Source organism: Dendrobium catenatum, unplaced genomic scaffold, assembly GCF_001605985.2.
Source record: "Dendrobium catenatum unplaced genomic scaffold, ASM160598v2 fragScaff_scaffold_488, whole genome shotgun sequence".
Taxonomy (NCBI): Eukaryota; Viridiplantae; Streptophyta; class Magnoliopsida; order Asparagales; family Orchidaceae; genus Dendrobium; species Dendrobium catenatum.
In genome coordinates this window covers 1022727-1036600 of record NW_021318950.1, presented here as the reverse complement: position 1 = coordinate 1036600, position 13874 = coordinate 1022727, and the positions used below count along the sequence as shown (strand labels likewise).

The 13874-nt window shown below is 38.8% G+C and overlaps 1 protein-coding gene across 6 annotated transcripts in view; it reads right to left on the bottom strand.

Moving 5' to 3' along the window:
- The window catches only part of LOC110107900 (uncharacterized RNA methyltransferase BH0687), a 48969-nt gene that overhangs the window by 8717 nt on the left and 26378 nt on the right, over window positions 1–13874 (bottom strand). For 4 of the 6 annotated variants that reach the window (XR_002304412.2, XR_002304413.2, XR_002304411.2 and 1 more), the window contains 4 exons: window positions 8355–8470; window positions 8088–8254; window positions 7465–7595; window positions 7161–7385 (listed from right to left, as the gene is read on the bottom strand). Coding sequence is in view for 1 of the 6 variants with exons in the window: in XM_020838342.2 (XP_020694001.1) it covers window positions 7278–7385; window positions 7465–7595; window positions 8088–8254; window positions 8355–8470 (522 nt within the window). In the remaining 5 variants the exon portion in view is untranslated. Of the gene's footprint in view, window positions 1–7152; window positions 7386–7464; window positions 7596–8087; window positions 8255–8354; window positions 8471–13874 lie in introns of those variants that run through there. The other 2 variants (XR_003700580.1, XM_020838342.2) reach the window with 2 other exon arrangements.

Here is a 13874-nt window from a genome sequence, read left to right as displayed (position 1 = left end):
TTTCATTTTTTCCTCAATTTCCAAACCTCCCTTGTCAAAATTATGGTATCATCACAATATAATTACCCTCCTCACCTTCTCTAGATTTGACAACTACCCAAGCAATTCTCCTTCCACAACTCCACCCGCAATCAAGACCTTTCACTTTCCTCCTACACTCCTACCCCGTCTTCAAATTTATTATCCCACGCATTTCCAATCAGCATTCAGACGTAATTCACTAACCTAGGGGTGTCAATAGTTGACCCGACCCGACAACCCGACCCGAACCCGACCCGAAAAATTCGGGTTTGGGTCGACCCGTTTAACAAACGTGTCGGGTTCGGGTCTCAACTTTTGACCCGTTTAATAAACGGGTCGGGTTCGAGTCAACCCAATAACCCGTAATTGACCCGATAACCCGGCTGGGCGCCTTTGCAGTCTTCCCGATTTCCCATTTTTAATTTTCCCGCGTTAGACATGAGGGAATTTAAATTCCTGAACGGAGGCCTCGGGCCTGAGGGATTTGACTCTGCTTTGTCAGAGCCTGAGCCTCTGCTGCTTTACCTCAGAGGGATTGGACAAAAAGCCTGGACTCGCCGGACTCGCCTAGTCCTAAGTTCTCGAACGCGGAATGCCTACTGGCGGACTCGCCTAGTCCTAAGTCCGCGAACGGCGACTCCGCGCTGCCGTCAACGTCCCGTCGGGCGTCGGGTCCGGTGATTTCGCGCTGCCGTCAACGTCCCGCCGGCTCCGCGATGCCGTCAACACACCGGGCCACCAGCTGCATCAACGTCCCGTCAAGTCCGCACTCCGCCCGTCCGCCGGCCTCCATGCAGACTGCAGCGTCTCTGGCATCGCCTCGCCTGCCGTTGGGCGGCCTAGTCAAAGGGGTTCGCAGGTTTGGTCGGGTCAACCCGGCAACCCATGCAGGTCGAGTCCGGGTTTAATTTCTTGACCTGTTTATCTAAACGGGTCGGGTTCGGGTTGACTCGTTTACTCCCGGGTCAAGTCGGGTAGCCATTGGTCCGTTCAAAATGTTTGAGTTTAAGGGAGAACGGAATCAGACCCGAACCCGACCCGTCGACCCGAATTGACACCCCTACACTAACCTACACCATCTTGTGTCTCACGCACACAAAGTCCACTCCAATAATAATCAACCCCCCTCTGCAACCTTTAACCCCTCCCATACAAAGCAAGTCTCCAATATTGAACCTTTCAAATATACTGTCATCTTCCCCATCCCAAATTACCTCTACCTTACCCTGCAATCACACCCCTTCAACTACCATCCCATTCAACTCAATGCCTACACCACCTCTTTATTTCTCCACTCATATCACCCACTCACCCAAACCAGCACAACTCCTACAAACTGATGTAGAACTATGAATGCTTTAAATGATGGATATAAGAATTTGCAAGCTTTCAAATAAGAGAAATAAGAATTAGACATTAGCCGGTTAACGAAAATGGAAAATAAGAATTGGGAGCCTAAGTTTAGGCCAAGTCACACAATAATAGTTAGAATCACAAAACAATTATAAAATTCAACATAAGCAAATATAGAGGATTTCCAATAGCATCCCTAGATTAACAACGATATTAGATGCATAAAAGCCCTTCACGTTTTCCCTACGTTTACTAAGCTTTGGCAGAGAGCTTTGCACGATTCCTTATGCTTGATACACAACCATAATCGAAGGAGAATATGAAGGAAATTGAGGAGGGGAAAAGAGTTCACCCTTGTCTTGGTGGGGCGGTGATTTGCCACTAAACAGTGGAAAGTTGTTCTTCGATGCGCTCCACGTATTCCTAGACTGAATTATCTACCTACGGATTGACGTCGAAGAAGGATGATCGGAGGATGTCGACGAATCTTTGTTCATTGTAGACGAAGCCGCAGTCGAGTTCAGGATCGGCCATGCATAGGATACGTGGCGTTGAAGTATTGTGAAAGACATTCTTTGCTGTCCTTGAGGATTCTCCTTGAGAGAGAAGTTTCTCCAAGAAATCCAAGTAGAAGAAGGGCTGGGAGGGTGGTCAGCCAAGGTAGGAGACTTGGGAGAGTTTAGGTTCAAATTTTGGTGGAGTTAGGGGAGGGTCGGCTAGGTTAGAGAGGGAGGTGGGGGAAATTTGATTCAAGAGGTGGAGGATAGAGGGAAATTAGTTAATTGTTTCCCTATTTATTCCTCTAAATTTGGAGGCAAGGAGTAGGGGATAGGCCGGCGGCTAGGCTAGGGTTAGGGTGGGAATTTGGGTGGCTTGGAGATGGGGAGGGTGGGGTGTTAGCCGAGTAGGAAGGGGGGGTGGTGTGGAGCTTGGCCGAGAGGTGGGATGGGGATTAGGGTTGGCCAGCGGTGAGAAGGCTTGGAGGAAGCCGATGGGTTTGGGAGAAATAGCTTCGCCGTACGGTGGAAGGGAAGGGAGGGAGGAAGAGAAGAAAGGATAGGGAAGAAAATAGCCATGAACCCGGATGCTTCCAAGGTTGGTGGGTGATCTGTTTCCCTCTCCTAGGGATTTCTCTCCAAAGCTCCCAAGCTCTCACAAAAATACAAAGTTGCAGAAATTTTCATTATAATTCTTCATTAACTTGAAAATAAACATAAGGGGCTTATAAATAGCCTCATACAATGAAAGGGAACTAAAGACAACATTGCCCCTAGGGCTTACATATAACCTGACCCTTGAGTAAGGGTATAAATGGAAAATGCAAATAAAACAAATACATATAGTGAATCAAAAATATATCAGTGTGATCGTGGTCGTCGATCGTCGGCCACGTCTCTGATATACTTTCCATGATCTGATGTCACGATCACAAACACTAGCAATATTTAATATCATATAACTAAACACTAAGTGTTTTCTTGCCACCACAACCAAAACACAAATCATCCTCAAGCCTACATGTGCAACCCAAGTTCTAAAAAAAAAAAAAAAAAAAGAATGGTGCCAAGCTATATCAAACGAATTCAATGTGCTTCTTTGTAATAGTACATGAGACCTTGTTCCGCTAGGCCATACTTGCAATCTAGTTGGCTGCAAATGAGTCTTTTGTATAAAATGTAGTAATAATGGCTCTATTGATCACTAGGCATTGACTACAATGAGACTTTCAATTTAGTGTTCAAAGCAACAATAGTTCATTTAGTTATTACCATCGTTATCTCAAAATGATGAACCATGACACGACTTCACGACAGCAATGTCCTCTTTCTTGGGCCTACGGGAGAGTGTTTTAAAGAACCAACCACCAAGCTTTACTGATACAATTAGTCTAATTATGTTTTTAACCTACATAAGGCTCTTTACGGTTTCAAATTGGCCCAATGGGTATGATATAATGAACTTGAGAAAATACTGCTCATCATTGAGTTCATTAACTCTAAGGCTGATGCCTCATTGTTCATCTTTAGCCAAGTATTCAATCTTTTTGCTGGTATACGTAAATGGCGTCATTATTAACAGCTCAACTGTCATTCAAAATATTATTAATCAATTATCATCTAAGCTCTCCATAAAATATATCATTTCCATATCCTACTTTCTTGTAGTGGAGGTTATTTCTACACCTAAAATTTTTGCTTTGTTTATGTAGGGTTTTTACTTTTATGATTATTTATTTGTTCGAACTTTTTAAGATTAAATATTTTTAGGGTTTACAAAAATGATAAAAAGGTAAGGATAAGAGCACAATAGAACATCACGATGACCCGACATGTAGGGTTTTTACTTTTATGATTATTTATTTGTTCCAACTTTTTTAAGATTAAATATCTTTAGGGTTTACTAAAATGGTAAAAAGGTTAGGATAAGAGCACATTAGAACATCACGATGACCCGACATGTAAGCATAGCATGCTAGTTGACAATGGAAGCAATGACGAATTATATTTATTTAAAGTGCAGCTATTATGAAAAGGTTGTTAAATGTCGTGTTACAAGAATGAAAGAGCCTTTTTAGACTTCCATAAGAATGTTACAACATGTGTCAAAGTGCCAAAGGTGGTGAAAGAGGAGATTCATGCATATATGAACAAGGTGACAATGTTAAAGCCTTTGGCACAACGATAGTTCGATGAAAAAATAAATATTAGCTTTAATTATGGAAGTAAGCCTAGTGACGAAAATTCCTCATCTTATTTGCTACATAAGTCATGTAGAGGTGCAAAAGGGCCTATGAATTAATAAATGGTAAATATGGAGAATGACGTAGATGTTGTCGAGAGAGTAGACCATAGAATGTCTTCTAAAAATACTAGAGGTATGCAGACATATCTATAAGGATATCGAAAGGATCTTTTATGAGAATATTACTCCATTTAATGTGGCAACCTCCCCTTGTTATTTCAACATGATCTATAACATAGGTACTTAAGTTTGCAGCATGAAATATCATTTATGTATGATTTGAAAAGTTGGGTATTCAAGGAGTTGAACAACACTAAAAAAAATTGATAAGATTATAAAAACTTGGAATCATATTGGATTAATGATTATACCTGATGGTTGGTCTATTATCAAGAATAGAAGCTAGATCAATATTTTGATTAACAATCCCCACGATACTATTTCGTAAAGTCAGTTGAAGTATCAGATCAAGTCAATGATGCATAATACATATGTAGACTTCTTTAAAGAGTCATAGAGGGCATGGAAGAGTATCTAGAGGAATAAGTTATTACAGATGATGCTAGTACTTACAAAGCAGCTAGAAATAAGTTGATGGAGAATAAAAAATATATGTATTTCACATCTCTTGCAGAACACTGCATGGATTTAATTTTTAAAAAACTTCAATTACTTACCTCAGCATAAAAATAATGCCTTGAGCAAAGCAAAAAATAAAAGTAAATTCATCTACAATCATTCATTTGAATTGAACGATGGATCCAACATAGTGATGGCACTCCAAATCTATAGCAATGTACTGTTAAAAGTATTGGACCCTACAAGTTCATCATATAGATGTGAGCAAAATTGGACTACATACAATCAAGTTCATACCAAAAAGAGAAATCATTTTACTTCTTTAAGGATGAACTTCTTGGTTAACATCATGTAAAACAAGAGAGTAAATGATAGAAATTAAAAAAAAAATGCTTTAAATGTGATAAAGATACCTTACTTTATAATGATTTTTCATCAGAATGATTTATGAATGATGATAATTAAGTCACACCATCTATTTTGTAACAAAATAATCATAATGTTGATTTCTTTGATAGAGATAGAAGCAAGACAAATATATCTAACACAAACCATCAAGATATAAAAAATAATAATCATAAAAAGGTAGATATTTAAAGCTATAACTATCAACATAATCATTGTTTTAAATTTTAATTAACATTTTTTTTTATTATTATTTCTAATAAAGGAAAAGGAAGATGAATTACATTGAAGATGAGAAGGTAGATTGAGAGAACATTGAAAAGAATTCATTATGCAATTCTAATGAAGACCCCTTGAGTGATGAGAATGTTGAGGACTTCTAGTTATACAAATTATTATCTTGGTAGCTAATTACTTGATATGCTTTTATTTAGATGTTGCACAGTGGAAGTTTGAGATAGAAAATCATATTGTTAAACTTATTTTGTATTGTTGCATTATTAGTTTCTGCTCTGATATCCTATTGATGTAGAACGAAAAGCACACGGCTTTGCTACGGAGAGGATCTCCTCTCCGTAATCTGAAATTGTTCCTTGCAAAACTGAAATAAATCTGAATTTATTCCAGCTCACAAAATCTGAATTTTTTTCTTCAGGTTTTTGTGCCAAAACCTGAGAAAATTCTCAGGTTCCAAGTAGAATGAATGCTTCACGGGAGGAGTTTGGGAACTAGATTAGGAAGTAATGCTTAGGCAAGATTTTGTTCACGGGATCTTCTAGTGGAGGAATTCCACGTGATAGCCTGGGAAGCTTTCGGCCAAGAGAGGAAATACAGCAATTGAAATTGTTTCCAAATGAGGGACTTAGAGTTTAAGAAACAATTAATTGGAAATTGCTAGTTGCTGGAAAATCAAACCATTAATCAAACAGACAACGGCATAGGGAATTTCGGCTGGAGCAAAAAGGGGAAAAAGGTAATAAATGTGAGTGAAGCCAAGGTGGAGGTGATTTAATTTGGAGAGTGATTTGAGGGAATTAATGTCTTAAATCTGAATTTAAATTTAGATTTGAGAATTAATGACGATTGGCTTAAATGGTGGGAGAGATTAATGGTGTGAATAATGCTAATTCGAATTCAAATTTTGGAATTCAAATTTGCATTAATGAAGAGCTCTTCCCTAATTGGAAACTAATTGATTACAAGGGAAGGATTAAGGGAGGCCGGCGGGATTTTTGAATTCAAAATTCTGAGATTTTATTTCAGAATTAAAGACATCATTAAATGCCTAATTATTAAGAATGAATTAAGCAATAAATAAATTTGAATTCAAATTTGAATTTTGAATTCAAATCCTTCGTTAACTTAATCCCTCCAATTTAGGAAAGGCAACTAATAATTGGAGCAAAGGTGGGGGTTCTCGGTTGGGGTGATGGAGGGGTTGTTAAAACTGGTGGTTCAATGGGAAGGAGGAAGGGGCCGGTGGCGGTGGAAGGAGGAGATGGGGATGTCGACAAGGAGAAAATGAAAAGATAACGAAAAGAATAAAACCAACGAACCCGGCCGTCTCCAAGGTTGGTGGGTGATACGATTGCCCTTCTCCAAGGGACTCAAATCACGAGCCCGGACCCATCCTGCGGCTGGTGACAACTTCGATTCCTCTCATAGGAATCTCACTAACGCTCTCTTACAAGAAGAACACAAGTGTGGGAAAAAAAATTTCATATTAATCAACCATCATTACAATAGCTTAAGGCCCTTATTTATAGGCCATAACATGGGAAAATAGAAAATTACAAAAATGCCCCTTGGGCCACAACACTCAAATAAATTAACCTAGAGGTAAAATAGAAAATAACATAAAATAGAAACTAAAATGCAGAAAATAATTCATAAATGACAACTTAAATTAGAGCCGTCAATTTACGACGCCTCCTGTGATAGATGCGCCAGATCTTCGTGCCGATGTCCGCATCACCTATCTTACTATGATGTTTGCATAACATTTAAAAGCAACCAAAAAAATAGAGCTTATTTTGATATGTGAACTGATAACCTGCTACCTCTCTATAGTAATTCTTCAAGATGAACCGAATTCTTTGTGAGAACTGCAAGCCCGGACGCTAACACCATGGGATCCCAGCTTCACACTAAACCAGGTTAATAAAATATGCCGATAGCTAACAGAGCTCCAGTACACAGATACACTCAATGTGTGGCGTGTGAGGGAACATGTCCACTGGTTGTACACATTTTAACCGATAGCACCCACTTAAATTTTTCTCAGGCTGCAAACAGTTATCAATAGTTTAGTGCCATCAAAACGCTGATACACTATGGCAAGCTGAGAACAAGTAAAATACTTACCAGACCATGGCAAAGGTAATCAAGGTCACGCGCACAGGTTGCTGGATTGCAGGAAATATAGATAATACGTGAAGCCTGAAGATTAAGTAGATATTTAATGAGCTTCAAGTGCATGCCTGGTCGATTAGGATCTGAAAATTTGGCAAAAACATTTAATCAGTGAAACTCCTCAATTAGGGTATGCTCTTCGGTTCAACAGCTTAAGAGAAACAATGTTGCGCTATCAACAGGAAAGATAGTTCTAGTTTCCAAGCTTAGAGATTAATGAAGTAATTAAAAAAAGAAGCTAATTCTACTGCTTCAAAAGAACTTTTCTCTTAAAACTATGAGTTTGTTCAACATTTTCATTCTCAAGTAAGCCTTCATAATGACTCGCCCACCTACCACCCTTCCCTGGGAACTTCACAATAGAATGATCACGGTACCCTTTCTCCTTGAATATTGTGCACTCCTTGATCAAATCCCAACTTATTTGAAAGAAGAGGAAGAAGCCGATCATTTGTTTAATTTAAGATGTACATGTTATGCTTACCAGAATTAGCAATCTAAAACATCCAGAAATAACAGGGAATCAAATAAAGATTCAGAGGCAAGTTAAAAATTAAAAAAAATTAATACAGAACCTGAGATGACAATGTCAGGTTTTGGGAATTCTTTCCCAAAATCACCATCAATTTTATTGAGGTCTCCTTGAATGAATGTGGCATTATGGATGCCATTGAGCACAGCATTTTGACGAGCATCTGAGACAGCTTGTTTAACAACTTCAAATCCATAGACATGTCTCACCCTGAAAAAATTGGATGGGTTATTTACACAAACTATTAATCATCAGAGATTGAAGGAAGACAATGCTTGTCCGGTAACATTTATCAGAAATGGAATCACACCTTCTTGCAAGAGTCAATCCAATAGTTCCAGTTCCACAAAAGAGATCCAACACAATCTCTGATAGGTCTCCCTTGAGATTAGCAAAATCTTCTATCAACTTATATAAAACCTCAGCCTAGAAAAGTAAAATTACCTACTCAGAGTGCATCAAAGTGCTAATGCAAATATAAGAGTCAATCAAGGCATGCTCATTGCCGCAATCTTTATAGAATGAAAAAATATAACAAAACAGAACTCATAGAGTAAATGAGGAAATAATAGCAGCCTCTTTTACAGAATTTTGAGTTTCTAACAAGTACGTTTAAGCCTGGGCATGTTAATCAGTATCTTTCCTATGACGCATATTGGTTTAAACAAGATAGAGCCTAAATGCATAATTTGGAAGAGAACTGAAAATGGAAAAATGCATATTGGGATGCTTGATCCAAGAAAACGATAGAAAACTATAACAATCAGTCAAGTTTTATAAAAGTTAAAAAAAAAAAACAAAAGTTTAAGAGAAAGAGTAGGAGCTCCCATCAGAAGAAGACAATGCGTTAGCTTGAGAAAAATATAATTAAAATAAACTATGCTTACAAAACCTCATCTATATGATTTTAACGAAAAATAACAACCACAAAATACACCATTTTCCAGAAAAGGTATACAATAATAACAGATGAAAAGATGAAGATTTGCATCTCTTTAACCCTGAAATCATCATGCATGTGAATAATATATCAATCCTGCTGCCTCCTGAAGTCAAGCAATTTACAAGTGGAATTAAAAAATAGACTCGAATTTGTTATTCACATAGAATCCACAATGATTACCCTCCAGAGTTTTCTTAATCAATATCATTTCCTAGTCTGCTCCCACTTCATAAACTCCAACATTCTTATTATTTATGACAAGCTTAAGGACACAAAGGTCATAGGTTGCAAGTGGATATTTATAATTAAATGCAAGGTTAATGATAGTGAGCGGGGGAATAAAGCTGGACTTGTAGCATAAGGTTTTACACAAACCTTTAAACTAACAACCAAAAAAATTTGCTCCAGTTGTCAAAATGAACTTTATTCGAATTCTTCGTGGCCGTGAATTACAATTGGCCTATATATCAATTGGATGTAAAAAAAAAGTCTTTCTAAATGGAGATTTAGAGAAAAATGTCTATATGAGCCTATCTCTTGGGTTTGCGAAGAAGCTTGATGAAGAAAAAGTTTGCAAGTATGGCATCTAGCAATCCCCAAGGGCGTGGTCCAAGTAATTTAGGAAGGCGTTAATGAACCATGGGTACAATAAGAGTCAAATTCATCATATTATATTCTATAAACACTGAAAAGAAGGTAAAAATCCTTCTAAATTGTTTACGTTGATGACATAATAATAGGTGATGAAATTGATGAATTACAAAATCTGAAGAAAGGCCATGCTATGAACTTTGAAATAAAATACTTGGGAACATTAAAATACTTATTAAGAATGGAGTTTGTTGAATTCAAGGAAAGAAACTGTCCCCCAACACAAATACACTCTTGACCTGCTTGATGAAGTTGGATTGCTAGGATGTAAATTTGATGAATATCAAATGCTTAATTCATTGGAGCTGAATTAATTCAAGTGGGATAAATTTGATATGAATTCACATATTTAACGATGTGAAACTAAATGCGATAGACAAGAATTGCTTGTTAGAAAATTAATAACTTGTGAACTTGCGTTGCTAATTTTAAACAAATGCTTTTCAAGATAGATCGCAAGAAATTTCCATAGAAGAACTAAGCAACGTCAATCAATTACATTTAGAAGCAATATGAAACAAACAAAATTAATCCAATAAGTAATAAAGCAAATGGCTCTTAACAAAAATCCAAGGCTTAAGATATAGATCCTTCACCTCGAAGTCCCTCACTTTCACTCTTGGATTCACTCGGTTAGCAGAAGAGGATGGCGCACAAACTCAATGATGCCACTATTAGACAAGTAATGCTGAGGGGGCTAGCCGCCAGGGAGGAAGTCGGATTTGGAGAAGAAGGTGTTCGGCCATTGATGATCCACTCGTCCGCCGGAAGTTGCTCGTCGAGGATGTCCACAAGGTGAGGAAGAATCTGATTCAAGTAATCCTCAACGGTGGGGTCGGAGCCGAATCCAACGTCAAAGAATGGCAATCGGATGACGTCAATGTCGCCTTGATGATCGTATGCAATGCCGTAATCACGCTCCGGATCGACCATTCATGACTATGAGATGTCTGTGCGGTGTTGATGTAGACAAAGGGGGGGGGTCAACTCATGTCCAAAATAAATCAATTTTTGACCTCTCTCGAGTTTACAAGCTCAATCAAAATTAAGCTGAAATGTTAGCTCATTTATGAGCTGGTCTTTAGTTCACTTATTGAACTAAGGGTTAGCTCATTATTAGCTAACATTTTAGTTCTAGTTATCTTTTATTAAATGTAATTTTTATTGTTTTTATGTCTTTAATTATGTTTCTCTTGGAATTCCAAACCGGCCTTTGGAATTCCAAGAAGTGTTATTTCCCATGCCGTGGCTCCTTGGCTTCCACGGTGGGCTGCTATTTTCCGTGCCATGGCCCTTGGATTTCCGGCCGGCTGCTGGTTTTTCGAGCCTGGGGGTTTTCCCGTGTCTTTGGCGCCTTGGTTCCTTACGGCCTCTTCAACTCCCGTGGTGGCTCCTTCGGTTCCTGGGTTGGGCTGTTTTCCGTGAATGAATGGGGGGATTTCCATGCTTGTGTGTGCTTGGATTCGTGTGTAAATTCAATGTCAAGTCTTTTCGTATTCTCTTCTCATACCGATATATATGAGATGGTTTGTATTGTTTTAAAAATTGAATGATATGTTATTTTTGGAAAAGCTATAACATGTGGGTTTGCTTGGAAAAGCTTGCGAGCTTTGTCCACCTTCTTTCTCATCCCCTCCGGAAATCTTGCGAGCTCTTTCCAACCTTCGTCTTGGCTTCTAACCTCTTTCGTATCTCCGCAAGTGCCACTCCATCTGTATCATTCTTCTCTAAGTGAAGCAAGTTTAGGTTGTCTTTTATTTCGATTTAAGTTTGAAAGTTGTTTAATTTCAATTTGTTGTTGTAATTTTGTTCTTAAATTTCTAAGTTTATTTTAGGTTTGAAATGTAAGAGTTTGTTCGTCTCATTTGACGAGCTTGTAGTCGTTTGTCCGTCGTTTCTGTGGGCGGAGGTCCTCGGGTGCCCCATCCCCCGGATTTCTTGCCCGCATCATTTTTGGTATCAGAGCAAGTTAGGAAGTCTTAGGTTCGTGAGTTTGTTTGTCAAGTTTTGTTTGTCAAGAAAAATCTTAGTGATTCATAACAGTTGTTGTAATTCTCGTGAGTCTTATTGTGAGTCTAAATTTAGATTGAGTTTTTTTTTAGTCTTTCTTTGAGTCTTGTTTTTTTAGTCTTGTTTCAGTCGTCAAAAAAAAATAAAAAAAGACAAAAAGACAGAAGAAAGCAAGCATGCAGAAATTGAAGATCCTATGGATAGGTGGATTCCATCAAAATCAACAAATCCTATGGAGTATGAACTATACAAACTTCAATCATGGATGCACATACGAACAGAAAGGTACTTCAAGAAAAAGCAGCGTTTACGAGATCGATTTTGAGATAAGATCATGAAGAAGTATGAAGATTTGATCAATGAATTGGATGCACCGTCTTCACCTCCTCGAAAGAAACCAAAGCTAACTCATCGGGAGATGAGTTCTCAAGAAGGGGAGTATGATGTAGACAAGGGGGGTCAACTCATGTCCAAAATAAATCAATTTTTGCCTCCCTCAAGTTTACAAGCTCAATCAAAATTGAGATGAAATTTTAGCTCATTTATGAGTTGGTCTTTAGTTCACTTATTGAACTAAGGATTAGCTCATTATTACCTAACATTTTAGTTCATAGTTATCTTTTTATTAAATATAATTTTTATTATTTTTATGTCTTTAATTATGTTTTTCTCTTGGAATTCTAATGGAATTCCAAACCGGCCTTTGTAATTCCAAGAAGTGTTATTTCCCATGCCGTGGCTCCTTGGCTTCCACGGTGGGCTGCTGTTTTCCGTGCCATGGCCCTTGGATTTCCAGCCGACTGCTGGTTTTCCGAGCCTGGGGGTTTTCCCGTGGCTTTGGCGCCTTGGTTCCGTGCGCTCTCTTCGGCTCCCGTGGTGGCTCCTTCGGTTCCTGGGTTGGGCTGTTTTCCGTGAATACATGGAGGGATTTCCATGCTTGTGTGTGCTTGGATTTGTGTGTGAATTCAATGCCAAGTCTTTTCGTATTCTCTTCTCATACATATATATATGAGATGGTTTGTATTGTTTTAAAAATTGAATGATATGTTATTTTTGGAATAGCTATAACCTGCGGGTTTGCTTGGAAAAGCTTGCGAGCTTTGTCCACCTTCTTTCTCATCCCCTCCGGAAATCTTGCGAGCTCTTTCCAACCTTCGTCTTGGCTTCTAACCACTTTCGTCTCTCCGCAAATGCCACTCCATCTGTATCCTTCTTCTCTAAGTGAAGCAAGTTTAAGGTGTCTTTAATTTCGTTTTGAGTTTGAAAGTCGTTTAATTTCAATTTGTTGTTGTAATTTTGTTCTTAAATTTCTAAGTTTATTTTAGGTTTGAAATGTAAGAGTTTGTTCGTCTCATTTGACGAGCTTGTAGTCGTTTGTCCGTCGTTTCTGTGGGCGGAGGTCCTCAGGTGCCCCATCCCCCGGATTTCTTGCCCGCATCAGGTGTGGATGTATTTGGTGGTACGAGAATCTTCTCTTGGTGGAACTCGGCAAGCAATGATGGGAGGAGAAAAGTGGAGGTGGCGGTTTGGAGAGAGAGGAGGGCATAGCCGTGAGCTAGGGGGGAGAGGGAGGAATTTAGAAAACTGAAATTAATTTCAGCTTCAAGTGGTTTTGGAGGGAGATTAATTTGAAATTTCAAATTAATCCAATAATGACAAGGGGAGTTAATTGTGGAGATAATTAAGGGTTGATTTGGTGGAGCTTTTAATGTAATTTGGGAGAGAGAAGAGCCCATTAAAGGGGCCGGACATATGGGGGAGGGGAGAGAAGCTTAGGAGTTAAGTAAGTGGGACCCAAGGTTAAGTAAATAAAACCTAATCAAATTTGAAATTTAATTTCAGATTTGATTATATTTTATGTAACTTCCCAAATAGGTTTAATAGGAGAGGGAAACAAAATTTGAATTTCAAAATAGACTTTAATCCTCTTAACTGACTTTCTTAACCGGAGAGAAGCTAATTAGGAAAGTGAATTAATCAAGAGAAATTTGAAATTCAAACAAGAGGGAGGATCCAAGGGGCCGGCGGCAAGGTTGGTGGCCTGGATCCAGCCGCCTGGAGCCGGCGGGATGACAGCCGGCCGGGGAGACTGGCAGAGCCGCCGAGGGCGGGATCGGCCTGGGTGGCCGATGGTGGGCTTATGAAGGCCGGTGGGGGAAATTTGGGTGGGGAGAAGAAATTCGGCTAGGGAGAGAAGGGGAAGAGGGGTTTTGAGGATCGGGAAAA